The 15832-nt window shown below is 44.8% G+C and overlaps 2 protein-coding genes across 3 annotated transcripts in view; both read right to left on the bottom strand.

Annotated features, from left to right (window-relative positions):
• Positions 1 to 3300: 3300 nt before the first annotated feature.
• On the bottom strand, positions 3301 to 7440 carry lhfpl4b (LHFPL tetraspan subfamily member 4b). 2 transcript variants are annotated; one of them, XR_312112.2, is made up of 8 exons: positions 6841 to 7440; positions 5542 to 5762; positions 5172 to 5376; positions 4849 to 4928; positions 4625 to 4772; positions 4504 to 4540; positions 4018 to 4426; positions 3301 to 3389 (listed from the first exon to the last, which is right to left on the bottom strand). XR_312112.2 is itself a non-coding variant. In XM_005747999.2 (7 exons), exons 2-6 carry the CDS (start codon positions 5758 to 5760, stop codon positions 4512 to 4514), a joined length of 681 nt encoding a protein of 226 aa, XP_005748056.1. In that variant the 5' UTR covers positions 5761 to 5762; positions 6841 to 7440; the 3' UTR covers positions 3301 to 4426; positions 4504 to 4511. The 2 variants fall into 2 exon arrangements, 1 of the variants encoding a protein (XP_005748056.1); XM_005747999.2 differs by having other exon boundaries at positions 3301 to 4426.
• A 1278-nt stretch (positions 7441 to 8718) lies between these two features.
• Positions 8719 to 15832, bottom strand: part of hdac6 (histone deacetylase 6) — a 15470-nt gene continuing 8356 nt past the window's right edge. The window contains exons 10-28 of the mRNA XM_005748008.1: positions 15680 to 15806; positions 15077 to 15142; positions 14938 to 14997; positions 14745 to 14834; positions 14425 to 14531; positions 14237 to 14304; positions 13594 to 13741; positions 13384 to 13512; positions 13139 to 13307; positions 12641 to 12846; positions 12367 to 12559; positions 11941 to 12090; positions 11681 to 11858; positions 11107 to 11243; positions 10806 to 11018; positions 10584 to 10730; positions 10349 to 10495; positions 10139 to 10267; positions 8719 to 9358 (exon numbers count right to left, since the gene is read on the bottom strand). Of these exons, the coding sequence (XP_005748065.1) occupies positions 9290 to 9358; positions 10139 to 10267; positions 10349 to 10495; positions 10584 to 10730; positions 10806 to 11018; positions 11107 to 11243; positions 11681 to 11858; positions 11941 to 12090; positions 12367 to 12559; positions 12641 to 12846; positions 13139 to 13307; positions 13384 to 13512; positions 13594 to 13741; positions 14237 to 14304; positions 14425 to 14531; positions 14745 to 14834; positions 14938 to 14997; positions 15077 to 15142; positions 15680 to 15806 (2533 nt within the window). The 3' untranslated portion in view covers positions 8719 to 9289. The remainder of the gene's footprint in view (positions 9359 to 10138; positions 10268 to 10348; positions 10496 to 10583; positions 10731 to 10805; positions 11019 to 11106; positions 11244 to 11680; positions 11859 to 11940; positions 12091 to 12366; positions 12560 to 12640; positions 12847 to 13138; positions 13308 to 13383; positions 13513 to 13593; positions 13742 to 14236; positions 14305 to 14424; positions 14532 to 14744; positions 14835 to 14937; positions 14998 to 15076; positions 15143 to 15679; positions 15807 to 15832) is intronic.

Raw genomic sequence — 15832 nt, 5'->3', positions numbered from 1 at the left:
GGGGGAAAAAATAAGTTAAACTGAATCTAATAAAGACACAGCATAATCTCATTAACAACAAAAACATTTTAAACACAGAAGGGAACACATTTATTCATGTACCTTACAGGTCAAAGGTCATGCTGACAGCAAACACTAATGCTCTCCATCAGTTTTATCTCTGTGGTTAGCTGAGCTTAGCACAAAGAACCGCGCTGCATCTGAAATCCCATACCCAACTCTAACCTACTCCCGTACAGACACTCAGTATGTGTGACAGTATGTCATTCACATGTGTGTTTATGCCTACCAAAGTGAACTCTTACAGGTTTATATACACACTCGTGTGCATGAATGTCATAGTAATTTGGGGCTTTTATTTACTTCTTTAAGCTGCTCTTTTTACAGGGTGGGATGATTGTCCAGCATACATCTTTAAAGATTAAAGAAAATGTTCTTAATTCAAAAAGTATAGATACAGGCTCAAATAGTAACAAACACTTAAAAGATTTTATATAATCTTCATCAACCTACTAAAAGAAACTTGAGAAGCCGTAGTCAAGGATGTTACAATGTTCAGGAACAACCCAAGAGCCTCAAGCCTGCCATGGACTAGAAACTGGTACGCCAACATCACTGTCCACAGTGGAGTAAGTTTTACATTGCCGTGGACTGAGAGGCTACCTACCAAGAAAGAAACCCCCACCCAAAATCAACACCTTCAAGCTCCTCTGAAAGTTGCTGCTGATCAAACAGACAAATTTTATGGTCAGATGACACAAAGATTGAGCTATATGGCAACAATGATAAGGGATATATGTCTGGAGGAGCAATAGTGAGGCTTTCAAACCTAAGAACACTGTACCACCTGTGCTCTGGGGCTGTTTTGCTGCCAGTGGTACTAGAATAATGAAGAATTGCCATTTCAAAATGATTGACTTGGACACAGCTGGACATTCTAGCAAACACACAACAAAACTGGCTTTGGGATGGATAAAGCAGACTAACATTAAGGTCCCAACCAATATATATGAACGATTGGTCAACTATGAGCCTGTATGACTCTGTAGATTAGGGAAAAACAATAAATAAATTCAAACTTATGTTTTAACAGTCATTAAAGACGTATGCTGTATGATCATTTGATGAAACAAACATTTCAAAGAAATTATTACAGATGAGCGTATATAAACTTCTGACCTCGACTGCTCATTTACATTGAGACTGAAGGGTTATTGCACAAGTTGTTGGTTAGTAAATAATTTAGATTTTATCCTAATGAATAGATTATTTCAGATGCAGCGCTTAAGCGTGTTAGCTAGAAAGGGAATCAAAGAGGTTTAGTTGACTAAAGAAGCTAGCTAGACATGAAGGGTAATGTATACTAACAATCCATCTAGTACTATTAATCCTGTAGGAGCACTTTATTCATTTAAACACCTTAAGCTAACACAAATCTAAATGAACTCGTAGCTAACTCAAAGCAAGCTAACCTAGCTAAAAATCAGGCTGGAAGCATAGGCTTATATCATAAAGCTAATGGTAACTTCATTCTGACTCCTAATGACAAACTGTTAGATAATATGATATACAATGTAAATAAGACATTTATTCATGCTGAATACATTAGTGGTAGAAGCCACTGCTATCTAGGACATATTTAAGATAAATCTGGCTATGCTAGCCAACAGTCTCCCTTGCTTCTAGTGCTTGTGCTAAGCTAGGTTAACCACTTTGATTAAAACAATTTTTTACTTAATAAATGCTGAAAAATGACATAAGATGATTTTATACAACATAGGACCACTGATCTTCAGACCAAACATATTGTCACAGCAGCCCTCTCCTTTTATTCTTTAACCTTTTTAAAACCTAAATCCATCAAAGTGACCTGCCGTCACTTTTACATTTAAGTGGGTCTATTTAGCTCATTCCCATCTCCATATTTTCAAATGGTGCTCCACACAAGTCCCTAAAGGTTGAGCTAAGAGAAAAATGAGTACTCTAAATAGTACATATGTCTGTGAAGGTTCTCAGTCATCCAGGTCATCGTAGTCAAAGGAGCTTGCAAAGAAAAGCGTCTGGACTTCTTTAAGTTACTTGAAGACGTTTCACCTCTCATCCGAGAAGCTTCTTCAGTTCTAAGGTCAAATGGTGGAGAGTCCCAGATATAAACCTAGTGGGAGTATCCCTCCACAGAGGGACAAAAGGACCCCCTGATGATCCTCTAATCCACTGAGCCAAGGTGTGAAACTGGGTGTGGGTCCCAATCAGCCAGAGTTTCGGGTGTGTTCATTGTGAAACCTGGCCCCATCTTATCATGCGAATTCCTGAGATCAGATGGCCCAGGATGTGAGTGGGCGTTAAGGCGTCTGGGAAGGGATCTCAAAACTGGATTATAGATGGCAGAGAGTTGGTGTCGTAAACCCCCGCCTCTGTTCAAAGATGGTCGCTCACAGTGGACATAGATGCTTCTTTCACTCCTTCTTTCAAACCATCTGTCCTCTCTGTCCAAAACGTGAACATTGGCATCCTCGAAAGAGTGACCTTTGTCCTTAAGATGCAGATGGACTGCTGAGTCTTGTCCTGTGGAGGTGGCTCTTCTGTGTTGTGCCATGCGCTTGTGAAGTGGCTGTTTGGTCTCTCCAATGTAGAGGTCTGAGCATTCCTCGCTGCACTGTACTGTACATTGTACATTGTACTGTACACAGCATCTTAAGGACAAAGGACACTCTTTCGAGGATGCCAATGTTCACGTTTTGGACAGAGAGGACAGATGGTTTGAAAGAGGAGTGAAAGAAGCCATCTATGTCCACTGTGAGCGACCATCTTTGAACAGAGGCGGGGGTTTACGACACCAACTCTCTGCCATCTATAATCCAGTTTTGAGATCCCTTCCCAGACGCCTTAACGCCCACTCACATCCTGGGCCATCTGATCTCAGGAATTCGCATGATAAGGTGGGGCCAGGTTTCACAATGAACTCACCCGAAACTCTGGCTGATTGGGACCCACACCCAGTTTCACACCTTGGCTCAGTGGATTAGAGGATCATCAGGGGGTCCTTTTGTCCCTCTGTGGAGGGATACTCCCACTAGGTTTATATCTGGGACTCTCCACCATTTGACCTTAGAACTGAAGAAGCTTCTCGGATGAGAGGTGAAACGTCTTCAAGTAACTTAAAGAAGTCCAGACGCTTTTCTTTGCAAGCTCCTTTGACTCTAAATAGTACAGCGAATACGCTTGGCTCATGCACACAGATTTGTGGCACTGATTTGCAAAGGACTTCATTCTTCAGTGAACAAAACATGGACACTTAAGTACCAAGCAAGACCAAATTTAAGGGTAGAATAATACTGTCTAACAATTGTGCTTCTCATCAGTGCTGGGCCACACGTTCATCTTGAAATCTGCGGGGAAGTCACAGGGATTACCTTTACAACATCATGTTTAACATGAATATTCAACACCATTAGTTAGTTAATGTAGCTTAAAAGTCAAACAAAAAGCAACAGTATAACAAGTTTCATATTAACATAAAGCCAGTCTAAATGGAAAGACAGTGGCGGGGATACAGTTTCACCCCCAAAATATGAGATTTAACATATCAACTCTAGGCTGTTAACTGGAGTTTTAACTTTTACCTACAAAGCAGATTTTTTTTCTTTCTTCTACAACTTTTGTAAATTTTAAAAGCTGCAGAAACAGTTACTAAAACTGTCTTAATCATAAGGCTTGATGGACCATAAGATAAAGCTGATACTAAGCTAAAAGGATGGCTTGACAGAACAGGAAGTCGGTAGAGAAATCTAAGACTTTCCTTCAATTTGCTGACTTGAGTTTTTCCGGAAAATATCCCAAATATATTTTAATTTAATGCGTGGGACGAATTTGTTTCTGCTTTAAAGTTGTCCTGATTGATTGCCACACTGTGTAGAAATGTTACTATGTAGTGATCTATTAATTGTGCTCATCCAGTACCAACACTTCATTTTGCTCCCAGTGGTTAGTTAAAAAATAAATAAATAAAAAAATCACCTGCAACTCAAACGACCTGTGCTGACGGCATCTATTGGAGGTGGGTCCAGCCTGCTGACACAGCTGTTATGACGGTATCACTAATATGAGAGTGAAGATAAAAACTGGAGGTCTAAAAGGGGCTTAGTTCTCCTTTGATTTACTCCATCTCGCTCGTTTTCTCACCATTTTTCTTCAACTGAACAGCGACCGAATGTCCCGAACACCAACCTCACCACCGCAGAGCCTCTTTCCTCCTGTTGTTACATTCCTCTGTTCAACACTAAACAACTCCTCCTGGAAACATCATGCAGCAATGAACGATTGCAGCTGAAGGAGACAGTCGTGCCATGAAATGCAGAAACAGATGATGATGATGATGGAGGATGAAGAGGTCGGGCGGAGTTGAAGAAATGAAGACCGAACATCCCTAAGAGAGAGTAAAAAGAAATAAATATCTGAGGCTTTAAAGACAGAAGACTAGTAAAACATAAAGAAGATACTCACCTGCTGATTCATGCTGTCATCAGCAGACCTGCGGTCACTGCAGCAATGAAAAAAAGAGTCTTAGTATGAAACTGTGAAGTTAACTCGTCAGATGAGTTTACCCCCTTACCCCCACACTCACATTCCTGGGTATCTGGTGGAAGTAGGGCGTCCTGTCTGTTGGCGAGGACGAAGGCCAGTGTGGCCAAGATGGCATAATCAAGAACTCCCAGGATGGCCAGAATGTAGGCCCAGTGAACTGAGCAGTTACCTGGAGAGAAGCTGCCCACCTGGAGACAGATTCGCGATTAAGGACATCAGTGTGATAAAACACGCAGAAGCAAAACGATCAATCAGAATCCTCACCGAGTCTCCGCACAGAGCTTTCATCTCCTGACTCTCCCATGAGTCAGGAAACAGAAGACACGCCAACGCCAGACAGAAACCTGCAGAGACAAGAAAATACTGAAAAGCTGACCTGTACAGGCAGAGAGAAGAACTACAGAAACACTGTCCTCTAAAATAAAACTAGTGTCTGACCAAGCAGCAACCTCCAGCCTGGTGAATCAAGCCAAATGCAAAAATAACCATGAGCTGCAGTTCTGCTCTCTTCTAGCTGCAGAAAAACGACCACGGCAGTGACCAAAGTGTTAATGTTTGGGATTCAATGACCCATCAACATGACTAACCTGCAGTCAGCTGCAGCCAGGCGCAGATCTTGTAAACCGTTGCGGCGCTGCAGAACCTGAAGAGACAGAGACAGAGGACGCTGGTCCACACCGCCAACAGAGACACTCCCACCAACACCGCCACCGACTGCAAGGACGGCAGTGGAGACAGAGTGGACAGACCACCGTGACAGTCTGGGACCGGCCAGTCTGACTCCATGCACACCTGACAACACACAGGGATACATGAACACACATGTCATACACGTGTTCATTAAAGTGATCAGGTAAGCTATTTGATAATCCATCTGTGTGCAGGTGTAATGTGTACATACAAATACAGAAACCCCTAAAAGATCCAGCTGTGGATTGGACAGGCACTGTTTCTCACCTCAAACAGTCCCAGTGTGCCGCTGGGTGGCTCTGGTCCCGCCTGCTGTGGGCGAACGTCTGTGGTGCAGATCCAGGACGGCTGCACCAGGATAACCACCTGGATGATGGCAAAGCAGAGAGTGCAGACGGCCCAGAGGACGCCAACGGCCCGGGCGCTCCGCACAAACTCAGTCTGGTACAGACGGGAAAGGTCGGCAAGGCTGGGAGACACCAACATCACTGAGAAAGAGACACGTTTGACCATGACGAGAAAAATGTCTGTAGACTTTCTTAAACAACCTGCAGATTCTTTTACTGTCCTAATCCTTCCAAGGCGCTTCGTGCCAGCTCTGCTACCCTGAAACCTGGAATTTTTACCGTGGCAGGACGGTTGCATGGTAAAAAGTACAAAGTCTGTGTGATGTTAGATTATGCCAACGCGAAAAGACCTGTGAATCGTATTTATATTGTGAGGTGAAGACGTCCAATAGATCCTAAAGACTGACAATCAAGCAGAGACCAATGTGAAGACAAAACTAATACAAACTGAACTACGTTAGACCTTCGATTACTTTAAAAGGCTTATAATCAGATTTTATTACAGCATCGTACTCGCCACTGGTTCCTTCACCGTAGGTTCAAAACATATCAGCAGATTATAGCACGAAATGGAAAATGCTCTATTAAAAAAACCTGCATCCTTTCATAAATGATAGTCCGGTGTATTATCTGCTAAAGGCGGGAGCAGGGAGGAAGTCTTAACATAAAATCCTCCACTCCTGTCACTGTACCTGCACAACGTGAATGAGAGGTGGAGACAGGTGTAGCGGCAGGAGCTCTACCTGAGATTTTCGGCTGTGCAGGCTCAGGGAACAGCTATGATTGGCACATGTAGGCACGTGGTCAGGTGCTGATTACGGGAGCGCGTGCATTTATGGGAAGCCGAAATCGTGTTCGAGATTTAAAATTCGATTAATCGTGAAGCCCTAGATGCACAGACGGAGCATCAGTGAATCACAGAGGCACAGGGGGAGTCTCGCTCTGCATCATCTCTCTGCAACAATGAGCGCAGACACCGACGCTCAGGACAGCCTGCAGAGAAATTCTGCAAGGACCAAGTGGGGGAAAAACCGGGGTTGATACCGAGAACACGAAAAGCTGCAGAATCAAAGCGACTGACAGCCAATCAGCGGCCGATAAACATCAGATCACCTACAGACCAACGTCACATCATCACCCCGTGATTTACCGAGCACAGAAACGGCACGAGCCGCAGCCGTATTCATCCGGTAAAAAGAGAAAAACGGCATCAACCAACCTGCAGCGTGAGGAGCTCCACCTGTCTGTCTGTGCACCTGTCTGTCTGCGGGAGGAGCTCCACCTGTCTGTCTGCCGGATGAGAGGATGCTGCAGCAGCAGGGAGGGGGCGGGCTCCTCTACATCCCCGGATGTGGAGCTTCCGCCGTAAACAATAATCTGCTGATCAATAAGCGGACGGAGAAACACGAACAACAGACGAGCCTCCACACTCCACACTCGGTCGTTTGTAATGAGCTGCGCCTCCTACAGGAGGACTGAGGAGCTGCAAGAGGACTGAACGTTCACTTTGATTCAACTCGCACCAGTTTACAAAAAGAGGGGGAAAAGATGTGAGCAGCAAATGGCTCATTTTACCTTCTTTATGCGTCTGTTAATTTGCACCAATGCATTCTATTCTGTAAAGGTGCATGACTGAATGCAAAGGTCATTCCTCTGTGCTACTTAAAAGAAGTACGCAGCAGCAATAACATCCCTGACTTGACTCTGGTCGTGTTAAGGAGCCGGAAGTGACCATATCTGAATGAGAGGGAGGAGAGGGTGTGTTTAGCAATTTCCCATGGCGGCCTCTTTCACGTCTGCTAATCTGAAATAAAATACAGGCATGTCATCTCACTCATATAGACTTCTTGGCTGGTCTCTGCCTCACAGCAAAAGATGTCATTTGACAGATAATTTGTAATTCAGTTACTTCAAACAGAGAAGAGAGGTCTAAATCACTGGCTTCATTTAGCAGAGGTGAGCCCTGGCATAAATGAAGTGACCGTATTTGTAACCTCAGTGTGCTTTGTAGTGCAGGGCAACATCAGAGGGTGAACCCCAATGATCAGTCGATCATGTGAACAAGAAGTTGTGAGATGGAAGAACTCATTTTGAACAGTAAGAGAACCTCCATCTGAACCAGGCTCTGGGAGGGGCAGGCATCGGCTGAGATGGGTTGGAGGTGAGAGGAAAGAGAGAGGACAAACTACAGGACAGAGGACATGTTGTGATAGTGTATAAACAGCTCATAGCAGCGTAGCTCCTCTCTAACTATGAGCTTTGTAGAAAGAAACATTTTAAACCTAATCTTACAAGTAGAGAGAAGCTGGAAAACTAGGAGCTGGTTCCACAGAAGAGGAGCCTGAAAGCTAAAGGCTCTGCCTCCCATTCTACTTTAAATACTCCACAAGTAAGCCTGCAGTCTGAGAGCAAAGTGTTTGGCTAGGATACTAAAAGGTCTTTATGATATTCAAGACCTTGAGGGAAAGGATTTCAAATTAAATTCTGGATTTAACTAAGTGCCAATGAGAAGCCAATATAGGAAAAAGATTCTCAGTGTTTCGCTGCAGATCTGGATTAACTGAAGGCTTTTCGGGGAGCGACCTGCTAACCTGATATTGACATAACACAGAGCAGAGTAGAAAATAAACCAAAACAGATTTAGAGCAGTCTGGGGTCTTTAATATGAGCAGGAGACGCATGATGGAAAATATGAAGCGGTCAATAAAGTCAACAGAAAATGAGAAGTTTTCTTTATTTTGTACTGCGGAAACTCAGACACTGAATATTGATCGTGGATATTGATCCAGTCTGATTTGGTGCAAACAAACAGTTTAACAGAAATAACGAGTTTACGAACAGGCAGACAAACCGAGTGTTATTGCACAGCACACAGAGCTCCTCCGATCTCACCGACAACAAAAGCAATCAGCTGTTTTTTTTTAAGTCTATTGATCTGTTTTCTCTTCGGCTGCTTTACGTCAGAGAAAGGATTTTTTTTTTATATATTATGGAACAAAACAAATCAATGAACTCAGTTATTGATCATTCTCACAGATTTATTGCTGCAAGATTTCAGCAGGAAAGAAAAAAGGTTGATTTTAACTAAAATTCCTTTTTTCTCCTCTAAAAAATAAGTTTCTGTTTTCAGACTTTTTTCGTTTTTTAAATCCTGATGTTGATTGTTTCGGTCTGATGGACGGTCATCATGCCATCAGTCACATTTTGGCAACACTCTCTGGAGGGGGCGTGGCCTCTTGGTGACATCATCACCACTATGACTTGAGAATGAAGTCCTCCTGAGCCAAAATTCTTCCTGTTTTTCTGAAAATGGCTATCTTCTTCTTTTTGCTTCTTCAACTTCTTCCGCTCATGATTTTCAAAATAAAAGTGTTAACAGCATGCTGGTGCTTTTTTCGGGGAATAGAACTGACAACTTGCTGATGACGATGAAGATCATTGAGTGTCTGAAGTAAAAAATACAAATAAAAACATCTTTTGCTTTGCATGTGAGTTTTTGTGTTTTGGCAGTTGTGGGACGCCGTACAAAGCTGGTGAATTTAACAGCGTTTCCCCAGGAAGCACCACTGCTGCTGGTATCCATAGCAATGCACTCAACCGTCCAATCACAGAGAAGGAAGACAGCGAGAAGAAAAGCGAGAAACAGCTGCATACATGAGGTTTTACGCTCAGCTCCAGGGGGGGATCTCCTCTCCAAACTTGCCGCAGTGAGCAGCGTTTTTAGCTTCAAACAGAATCTGAACAACAGAAGAAGAAACGTGATAATCACTGTCAGTGCATATAAACACTGGCTGTGAAAGCCAGGAAATTTTTGAAACAAATGGCTTTCCACACTTTAAAAGTTTTAATCCAGTCCACATATCTTTTCAGGTTCTTTTAAATTTTGGCTTGTGTTTACAAAGTGACACCAAACAAAACAGCTGGCTACACTTTTACCTGCACAGTAACAAAGTAACTAAGCACAGAATGGAAACAAAGGGAAACTAATGCTGAAGGAACAGAGCAGAGAAATTTCTTTACTGAGCTTGAAACATTCTCAGTGACGTACCGTGAAGTTTCACTTTTATGTGCGTCTAGTTTCACGACACAAAGCTTGGCTGTGTGTCTCCAGTAAACCACAGTCATTCTTAATTTAATTATTATTTCCTGGTCATGTTCAGGCCTGTGAACCAGCCTTGGTAACACTTATATGTGCAAATTCAAGATCTATTATTAGTTTTTACATCAGATATATTTGGTTTAATTAAAACCTGTTAAAACCAGGCTCAGGGTTGGATTTATGACACTGTGAATTATTGTTGTAACATGACATTAATATCTCTGAGTAAACGTTACAAAGCATGATAACTTTGTTTACTGTTTGAGGGGTTTATGTGTCCCAACAGGTGTTCAGTTAAATTAACTGAGTGTCCAATTCTTGATGTGATTTTAAGGTGTGAAGACTGAACTTGTCCCCTGGTTTATGCTTCATTTGTAATGGAGCTGTCGGCTGTGAAGCAGCCAGGTAGTAGCATCACCTGGTTGTGTACGTAGGCCTCACACAGGTAGCACCACGCAGAGAGATCGCAGAAACTGAGAACCAGGGGATGTTCAGACACGACTCCGTGATTCACCATGTGTTCGTTCACATAGCGACCACAGAACACCTGAAATAGGCAGATGGCAGAGTCAGGTCAGCAGGTGAAACACATCTTGGATGCATGTGATGCACAGGTATGACGTGTGACCTGGTAGCAAGTGAGACAGATCCAGTTCTCAGCCTCTGAGCCGCAGTCCTGACACGGCCGGAAGACGTCTATACCCGAGGAGGGGAGGGGCTTAACGGCATCCAGGTGAGGACACCAGGAGAGAGGGTCCACCACATACATAGTTGACTGCAGAGGGAGACAGAGAGATGGACAGTCAGACACACTCGTCTGGATTTTTAACTTTATTAATGATCACAATTAAATGATGTCTGACTCCATCTGCGTCGGCGCCACACATCAGTTCCAGGGATGTCTGAGGCTTTGACCAACCACACGCTCCCTCGGGCTCTGGCTCCGCCCCGGCCCCGGCTTCAACCTTATCTACACCTGCGACCGACTCTGGTGTTGCCACGCCAACAGGCTATGAGAAATAAAAGTGAGGAAGTTGTCATGGTCACTTAGAGAGTGGGACATAAAAAAAATGTTGCTGACTCACCTGACACGACATACTGTCTGCTGATTCGCTGCACGCAGGTGTACTGTCATCTGACTCCTTCTTCACTTCTTCACAGGTTGGCTTCTCTGAGCTCAGGGGGACCTTTGGCCTAGCTCCTCCCACTGGAGAGGATGCAGGGTTCTGATTGGCTGAGGTCTGACCGATGTCCAAACTGGCCAGTCCCTGAGTGAGCTGCTCCAGACTGCTCACCGTCTGATTGGACAAATGAAATGAGGAGCATTCTCAGTTAAAATTTGTCCTTCTTTATCAGGAGTCTCATCTCAGTTTATGGGTGTGTTACCGTAGAGTCGTCGGGTCGTGCAGGGGGCACCGGCGGTTTGTCGTTGCTGCCCTGCTCTGACTTCCTGCCTTTTCCTTTAGAACTACGTTTCCCACGATGCTTCAGGGTAGGCAGGGCTGCCCGGACAGACTCTGGAACTGAATGACAGAAAGAGACATTCAAATGAAATTAAATGGGTATAAACTGGTACATTAACAGAGTCCATGAACACAGAACCAGGTCCAGGTTCTGGTCTTGGATCTGGTCTCTACACACACTCCTGTCCAGTAAAAATAAAACTGATCTCTTTAATGACAGTTGCTTTAATTTATTCCATCTCCATCCAGCCAGGTTTTTTCTGCCTTTCTTCTTCTCATGGCTGTGAGAAAAGCAAATCAAAACAAAGCTGGCTTAAAGGGAGAAAGCCAGATTTCTGACAGAGGATAAACTGAGAGGCCCAGTAAACGATAAATAAAGATTATTTCTAACTGCAAATCATGCAGAGCTGCTTTAGTAGAGTCAACAATAGAACCCGGAGATGGAGATGAGCAGAACAAGTTCTGTTTAAATCTGATGAATGAGATTCTGGACTCACCGTCAATCCTCAGGGACCTCCAGTAGGGGACGTGGTATCGGATGACCTCGTTTATTGTTGCCACGGCACTGTGGTGAGGAGGAGGGAGAGGCGTCACCAAGGCAGGAGGGGGGTCTCCTAGCAACATGCTGGTGCACATCGCCATGGAGTCAGAGATGGATGACAAATTGTAACCTCCCTGAGGAGAAAGAGACGCATCAGTTCACTCAAGTTTTCTTCACTTAATCCATGTTTACTTTCATTTCACCATCCCAGATCACCTCCAGTATGACCAGGACCCGCCCCCCAGCCAGTGACATCAGCATGTGTGTGAGGTGGGCGTATCCTTCTGGAGTCACATTGTAGCCACCCAGGGGATCCCCCCGGGCTGCGTCGAACCCGGCCGACACCAGAACCAGACTGGGGTTAAACTACAGAGAGAAGACAAATTTGTGGAAGACTTAAAGGCTAATCAACCAATCAAAGCACAGTTTCAAGTCTAAACACCCAACCAGAGGACTCAGTCACATCTAACCAACCAATCAGAGGACTCGTTAAGGGCAAACTTATCAGCAGAGAATCCATATCAAACCAGAAAATGTTGACATGTTTGCTTGAAAAGTGATTGATTATCAATCAGATTATGATCACTCTTCTCCTGATTAACTGATCAATTTCTGCTGCTCAGTGTGTGCCATAAATGTTACCTCAGTGGCGATAGGCATGACGACACGGTGAAAAGCTGCAAGATAGTCCGAGTCACCCATCCTTCCTCCGCTCCATGCCACATTGACATTAAAACCCGCCCCCTTGGCCACGCCCACCTTGTCGGGGGCAGCGTCCTCTGAAGATGGAAAGAATGCACCGTTGTCGTAGCGGTGGAGGGAGATGTAGAGGACACTGCAGACACAAAGTCCAGTTTAGCTCGTTTTCGTCACTGCAGGTAAAAACTGTTATTAAGCTCCTCCTCCTCCTCCTCACCTGTCATCGTCCTCGAACATGTGCTGCGTGCCGTTGCCGTGGTGAACATCCCAGTCTAAGATGAGGATTCGCATCAAGGGATCATGAGAGGCTTTCTTGGCATAGCGAGCAGCGAGAGCTGCCGTGTTGAATAAACAGAAGCCACAGGGATAGTCTCTCTCAGCGTGATGACCAGGAGGACGGACAATGGCCACGGCGTTAGTCACCTGCAGAGGAAACGGACCAATCAGCTGACCTTAGCCTGTCAGTAGTATATTATATGTATTATACACACATCACATTTAGTTAGTGTTGTGAACAGAGGACATTTTTAAGGATGGACTGTCAGAAGCTAAACGTTCAAAAATAGCGCACCAAAGAGCTGGAAGACTTTATACTGGTCAGTTATGCCCATTTAAGAGATTGTAACTCGTGTTTTTGTTGCTACGTTTGCAGATGTCAGTTATTAGTAAGAAGCTAAGAAGCTTTTATGACAGAGCAGAGCCACTCACGTCGTACCTGCCCACACAGGATCTGGTCCAAGGCGTTGAGGCAGCTTCCAGCCGCCAGCTGTGCACACTGAAAGCTCTGCTGGTTGAGGTAAATGGAGACGAACTCGTCGCCCAGTTTGTGCAGCTCTCTGGGCTTCATCATCGCTGTGGCTTTCATCTGCTCGATGTGCTGCATGCTGGACACACACATTCGTGCTGAGGACCAGGAGATGAGGTAAAGCTGCTCACACACAGCACTCTGCAGCTTCATACCTGTGACACAAGGACAGCTCCTCCTCTGTCGCCAAGCGAACTGGTATCCGCTGGCAGCGATCAACCAATCCCTTTTGCTGATGTTTGGAGAAGATCTTAAAGATTCGCTGAGGCTGCTCCGGGTGATGTCTGCAGTGGAGTTACATCAGCGGGATTATTACAGAATCGCAGCTTCCTGTATTCATGTCGAACAGAGTCGAGGTAGCTCACCTGTCCCACAGGTTCGAATGCTCCATCATCCTCTCATCATAAACCAGACCTGTTGTCGTGGCAACAGAGGGGGCAAGGTTGGGCTTCATTGTATTTTTCTGATTGGTCGATGTGCTGATGGCACGTCCCTCAGCCGACGGGCTGCCTTCTGCACGGAAAGGAGGAAGAGGGAAGTTTGATGAAGAGAAGTAAAAAGGGGATTCTAGTTCCTGCAGGTTCCCTCTGCGCATCCGTCTGGACGGTTTAAACCTGCGTTAGTTCGAGCTTAAGAATTACACTCATCATCGTCTTTATAGGTCAAAGCTGTGTTTGATATGGTGGCTATAAACTATTTTTATTGTTGTCTTAGATGCAAAGAAGAAAATATATCCACCTAATAATATTATGAATCACCACAGATGATGACTGGTTCCATTCTGCTAATTTGGCCTTTAACTCAGAAATCGATGGAGGTTAATCTGACTGCGGTTTTAGAATTTCAGATCAGTTGAATTTTATTTATATAGTGCCAAATCAACAACAACAGCCGCCTCAAGGCGCTTCATGCTGATGTTACTTTTAAGAGCTTGTGTCTGTTGATGTGGAGCTACCTGTCCTAACATTATGATTACAGAGTGTGTGTGTTGGTGTGGTTGAGGGTTACCCAGCACTTGCAGAGAGGCCCAGTGTGGATACAGAGCTGAGATGGTCTGAGAGATGGACTGCAGAGCACTGAAAGACACGCAGGGTCTGAATGAAACAGGCTGAGAGTCCTCCGCGTGCAGAATAAAAGGAAAAACACAACAGGTGACACAGCCTTTGTAATCTGCTGGATGTCAGGTGAGGTGTTACCTGTCAGACGGAGCAGTGGGTGTAGTTAGAGGAGGACATGGTCCACCCAGCAGAGCTCGAATGCAGGCTGCAGCACTCTCAGCTGATGACTCATAGTTATAACCTCCCTACAGACAAACAAAAAAAGAACAAAAACAAAATGAACAAACAGGTAGAAGCCAAACTCGTTTAAACTCTGATATCCTGGAACATAATTTCATTGCATCTCTACTTAGGGAAAGAGGGTACGTGACACACACACGCATGTACATTTAACATGAGAGTAAAGTGATCTCAGGGTCAGGATGAATCAGATGTCAGTGTGTAGGAGGACGTTTTACCTCGAGAGCGAGAACAAGTCGACCTTCTGCCAAACTCATCAACATGTGAGTCAGAACCTGGAAACACTGAGGGCTCACACACATCTCACCCTGAACACACACACACACACACACACACACACACACACACACTGAAACAACTGACGCATTTGATTGAAAAAAAAAACTGATCTCAGGTCTGTGGGCGTTTTACCTTCAGATCTCCAACTGCGGCATCGAATCCAGCAGAGACCAGAACCAGCTGAGGCTGAAACTGAAAACACACACGCCGATCGATACATGACGTCATCAATATCAAATTTTCTAAATGTGTGTATGAGTGTGTGTGTTACCTCGTAGGCGACGGGCAGCAGCACTTGTTGAAAAGCCGCGATGTAATCAGCGTCGGTCATCCCCGTCTGACAAACGCATCACAACACAGGTAAGACTTGTTCAATAACACTGAAACCTGACTAGGTCACGAAATGCACATCAGTACAGACGGTACTGTAAAATGAAACAATCGGGATGGTTTGGAGACCATGACACAGGCAGAGCTGGAGGTGTTGAGATTTTCAGCGGGAGCAACCAGAATGGACAGGATCAGAAATGAGCACATCACAGGACAGCTCAGATAACATTAGGTGGTTTGGACATGTGCAGAGAAGTAACAGTGGATGTATTGGACAAATGATGTTGATGCAGCTTTCAGGCAGGTCACTGAGAGGATTCATGGATGTAGTGAAGGAGGCCATGCAGAGTTCTTCAGGGAGTAAAAGCTGTGCAGGCCCAGAGGCAGCAGAGCAGCTTTAAACCATCCACCCCACCTTGCTTCACAGCTAAGGTGAGTTTTGGTGTATTTTTGCATGTTTTTCAGGGTTTGAACTGCTTGTTCTGCTTTACTGTTGCCTGCTCTGGGTAAGAGGCTGTCAGCTGGAGGATTTGGAAGAACTCACCTGGTTCCAGGGCAGGTTGATGTTTCTTCCTTCAGCTGGTCCGCTGCCAACAAAATGGCTGTCGGATTCTGGCAGGTGAGGCCAGAAAGAGCCCTGCTCATACCTGTGGACGCTGAAGTACAGAACACTACAACACACACACACACACACACA

This window comes from Pundamilia nyererei, unplaced genomic scaffold (assembly GCF_000239375.1).
Source record: "Pundamilia nyererei isolate P.nyererei 1_Seehausen unplaced genomic scaffold, PunNye1.0 scaffold00210, whole genome shotgun sequence".
NCBI lineage: Eukaryota > Metazoa > Chordata > Actinopteri > Cichliformes > Cichlidae > Pundamilia > Pundamilia nyererei.
Note: the sequence above shows the minus strand (reverse complement) of the source record. Positions and strands in the feature narration are given on the sequence as shown.

Coding starts and splice junctions, on each gene's coding strand:
- lhfpl4b (XM_005747999.2), bottom strand. CDS start 5,760: ATGTTGGTGTCTCCCAGCCTTGCCGACCTTTCCCGTCTGTACCAGACT. Junction 4,929..5,171: donor CTGGCTGCAGCTGACTGCAG/GTTAGTCATGTT, acceptor TTGTCTCTGCAG/GTTTCTGTCTGGCGTTGGCG. Junction 4,541..4,624: donor TCCACCAGATACCCAGGAAT/GTGAGTGTGGGG, acceptor TCATTGCTGCAG/TGACCGCAGGTCTGCTGATG.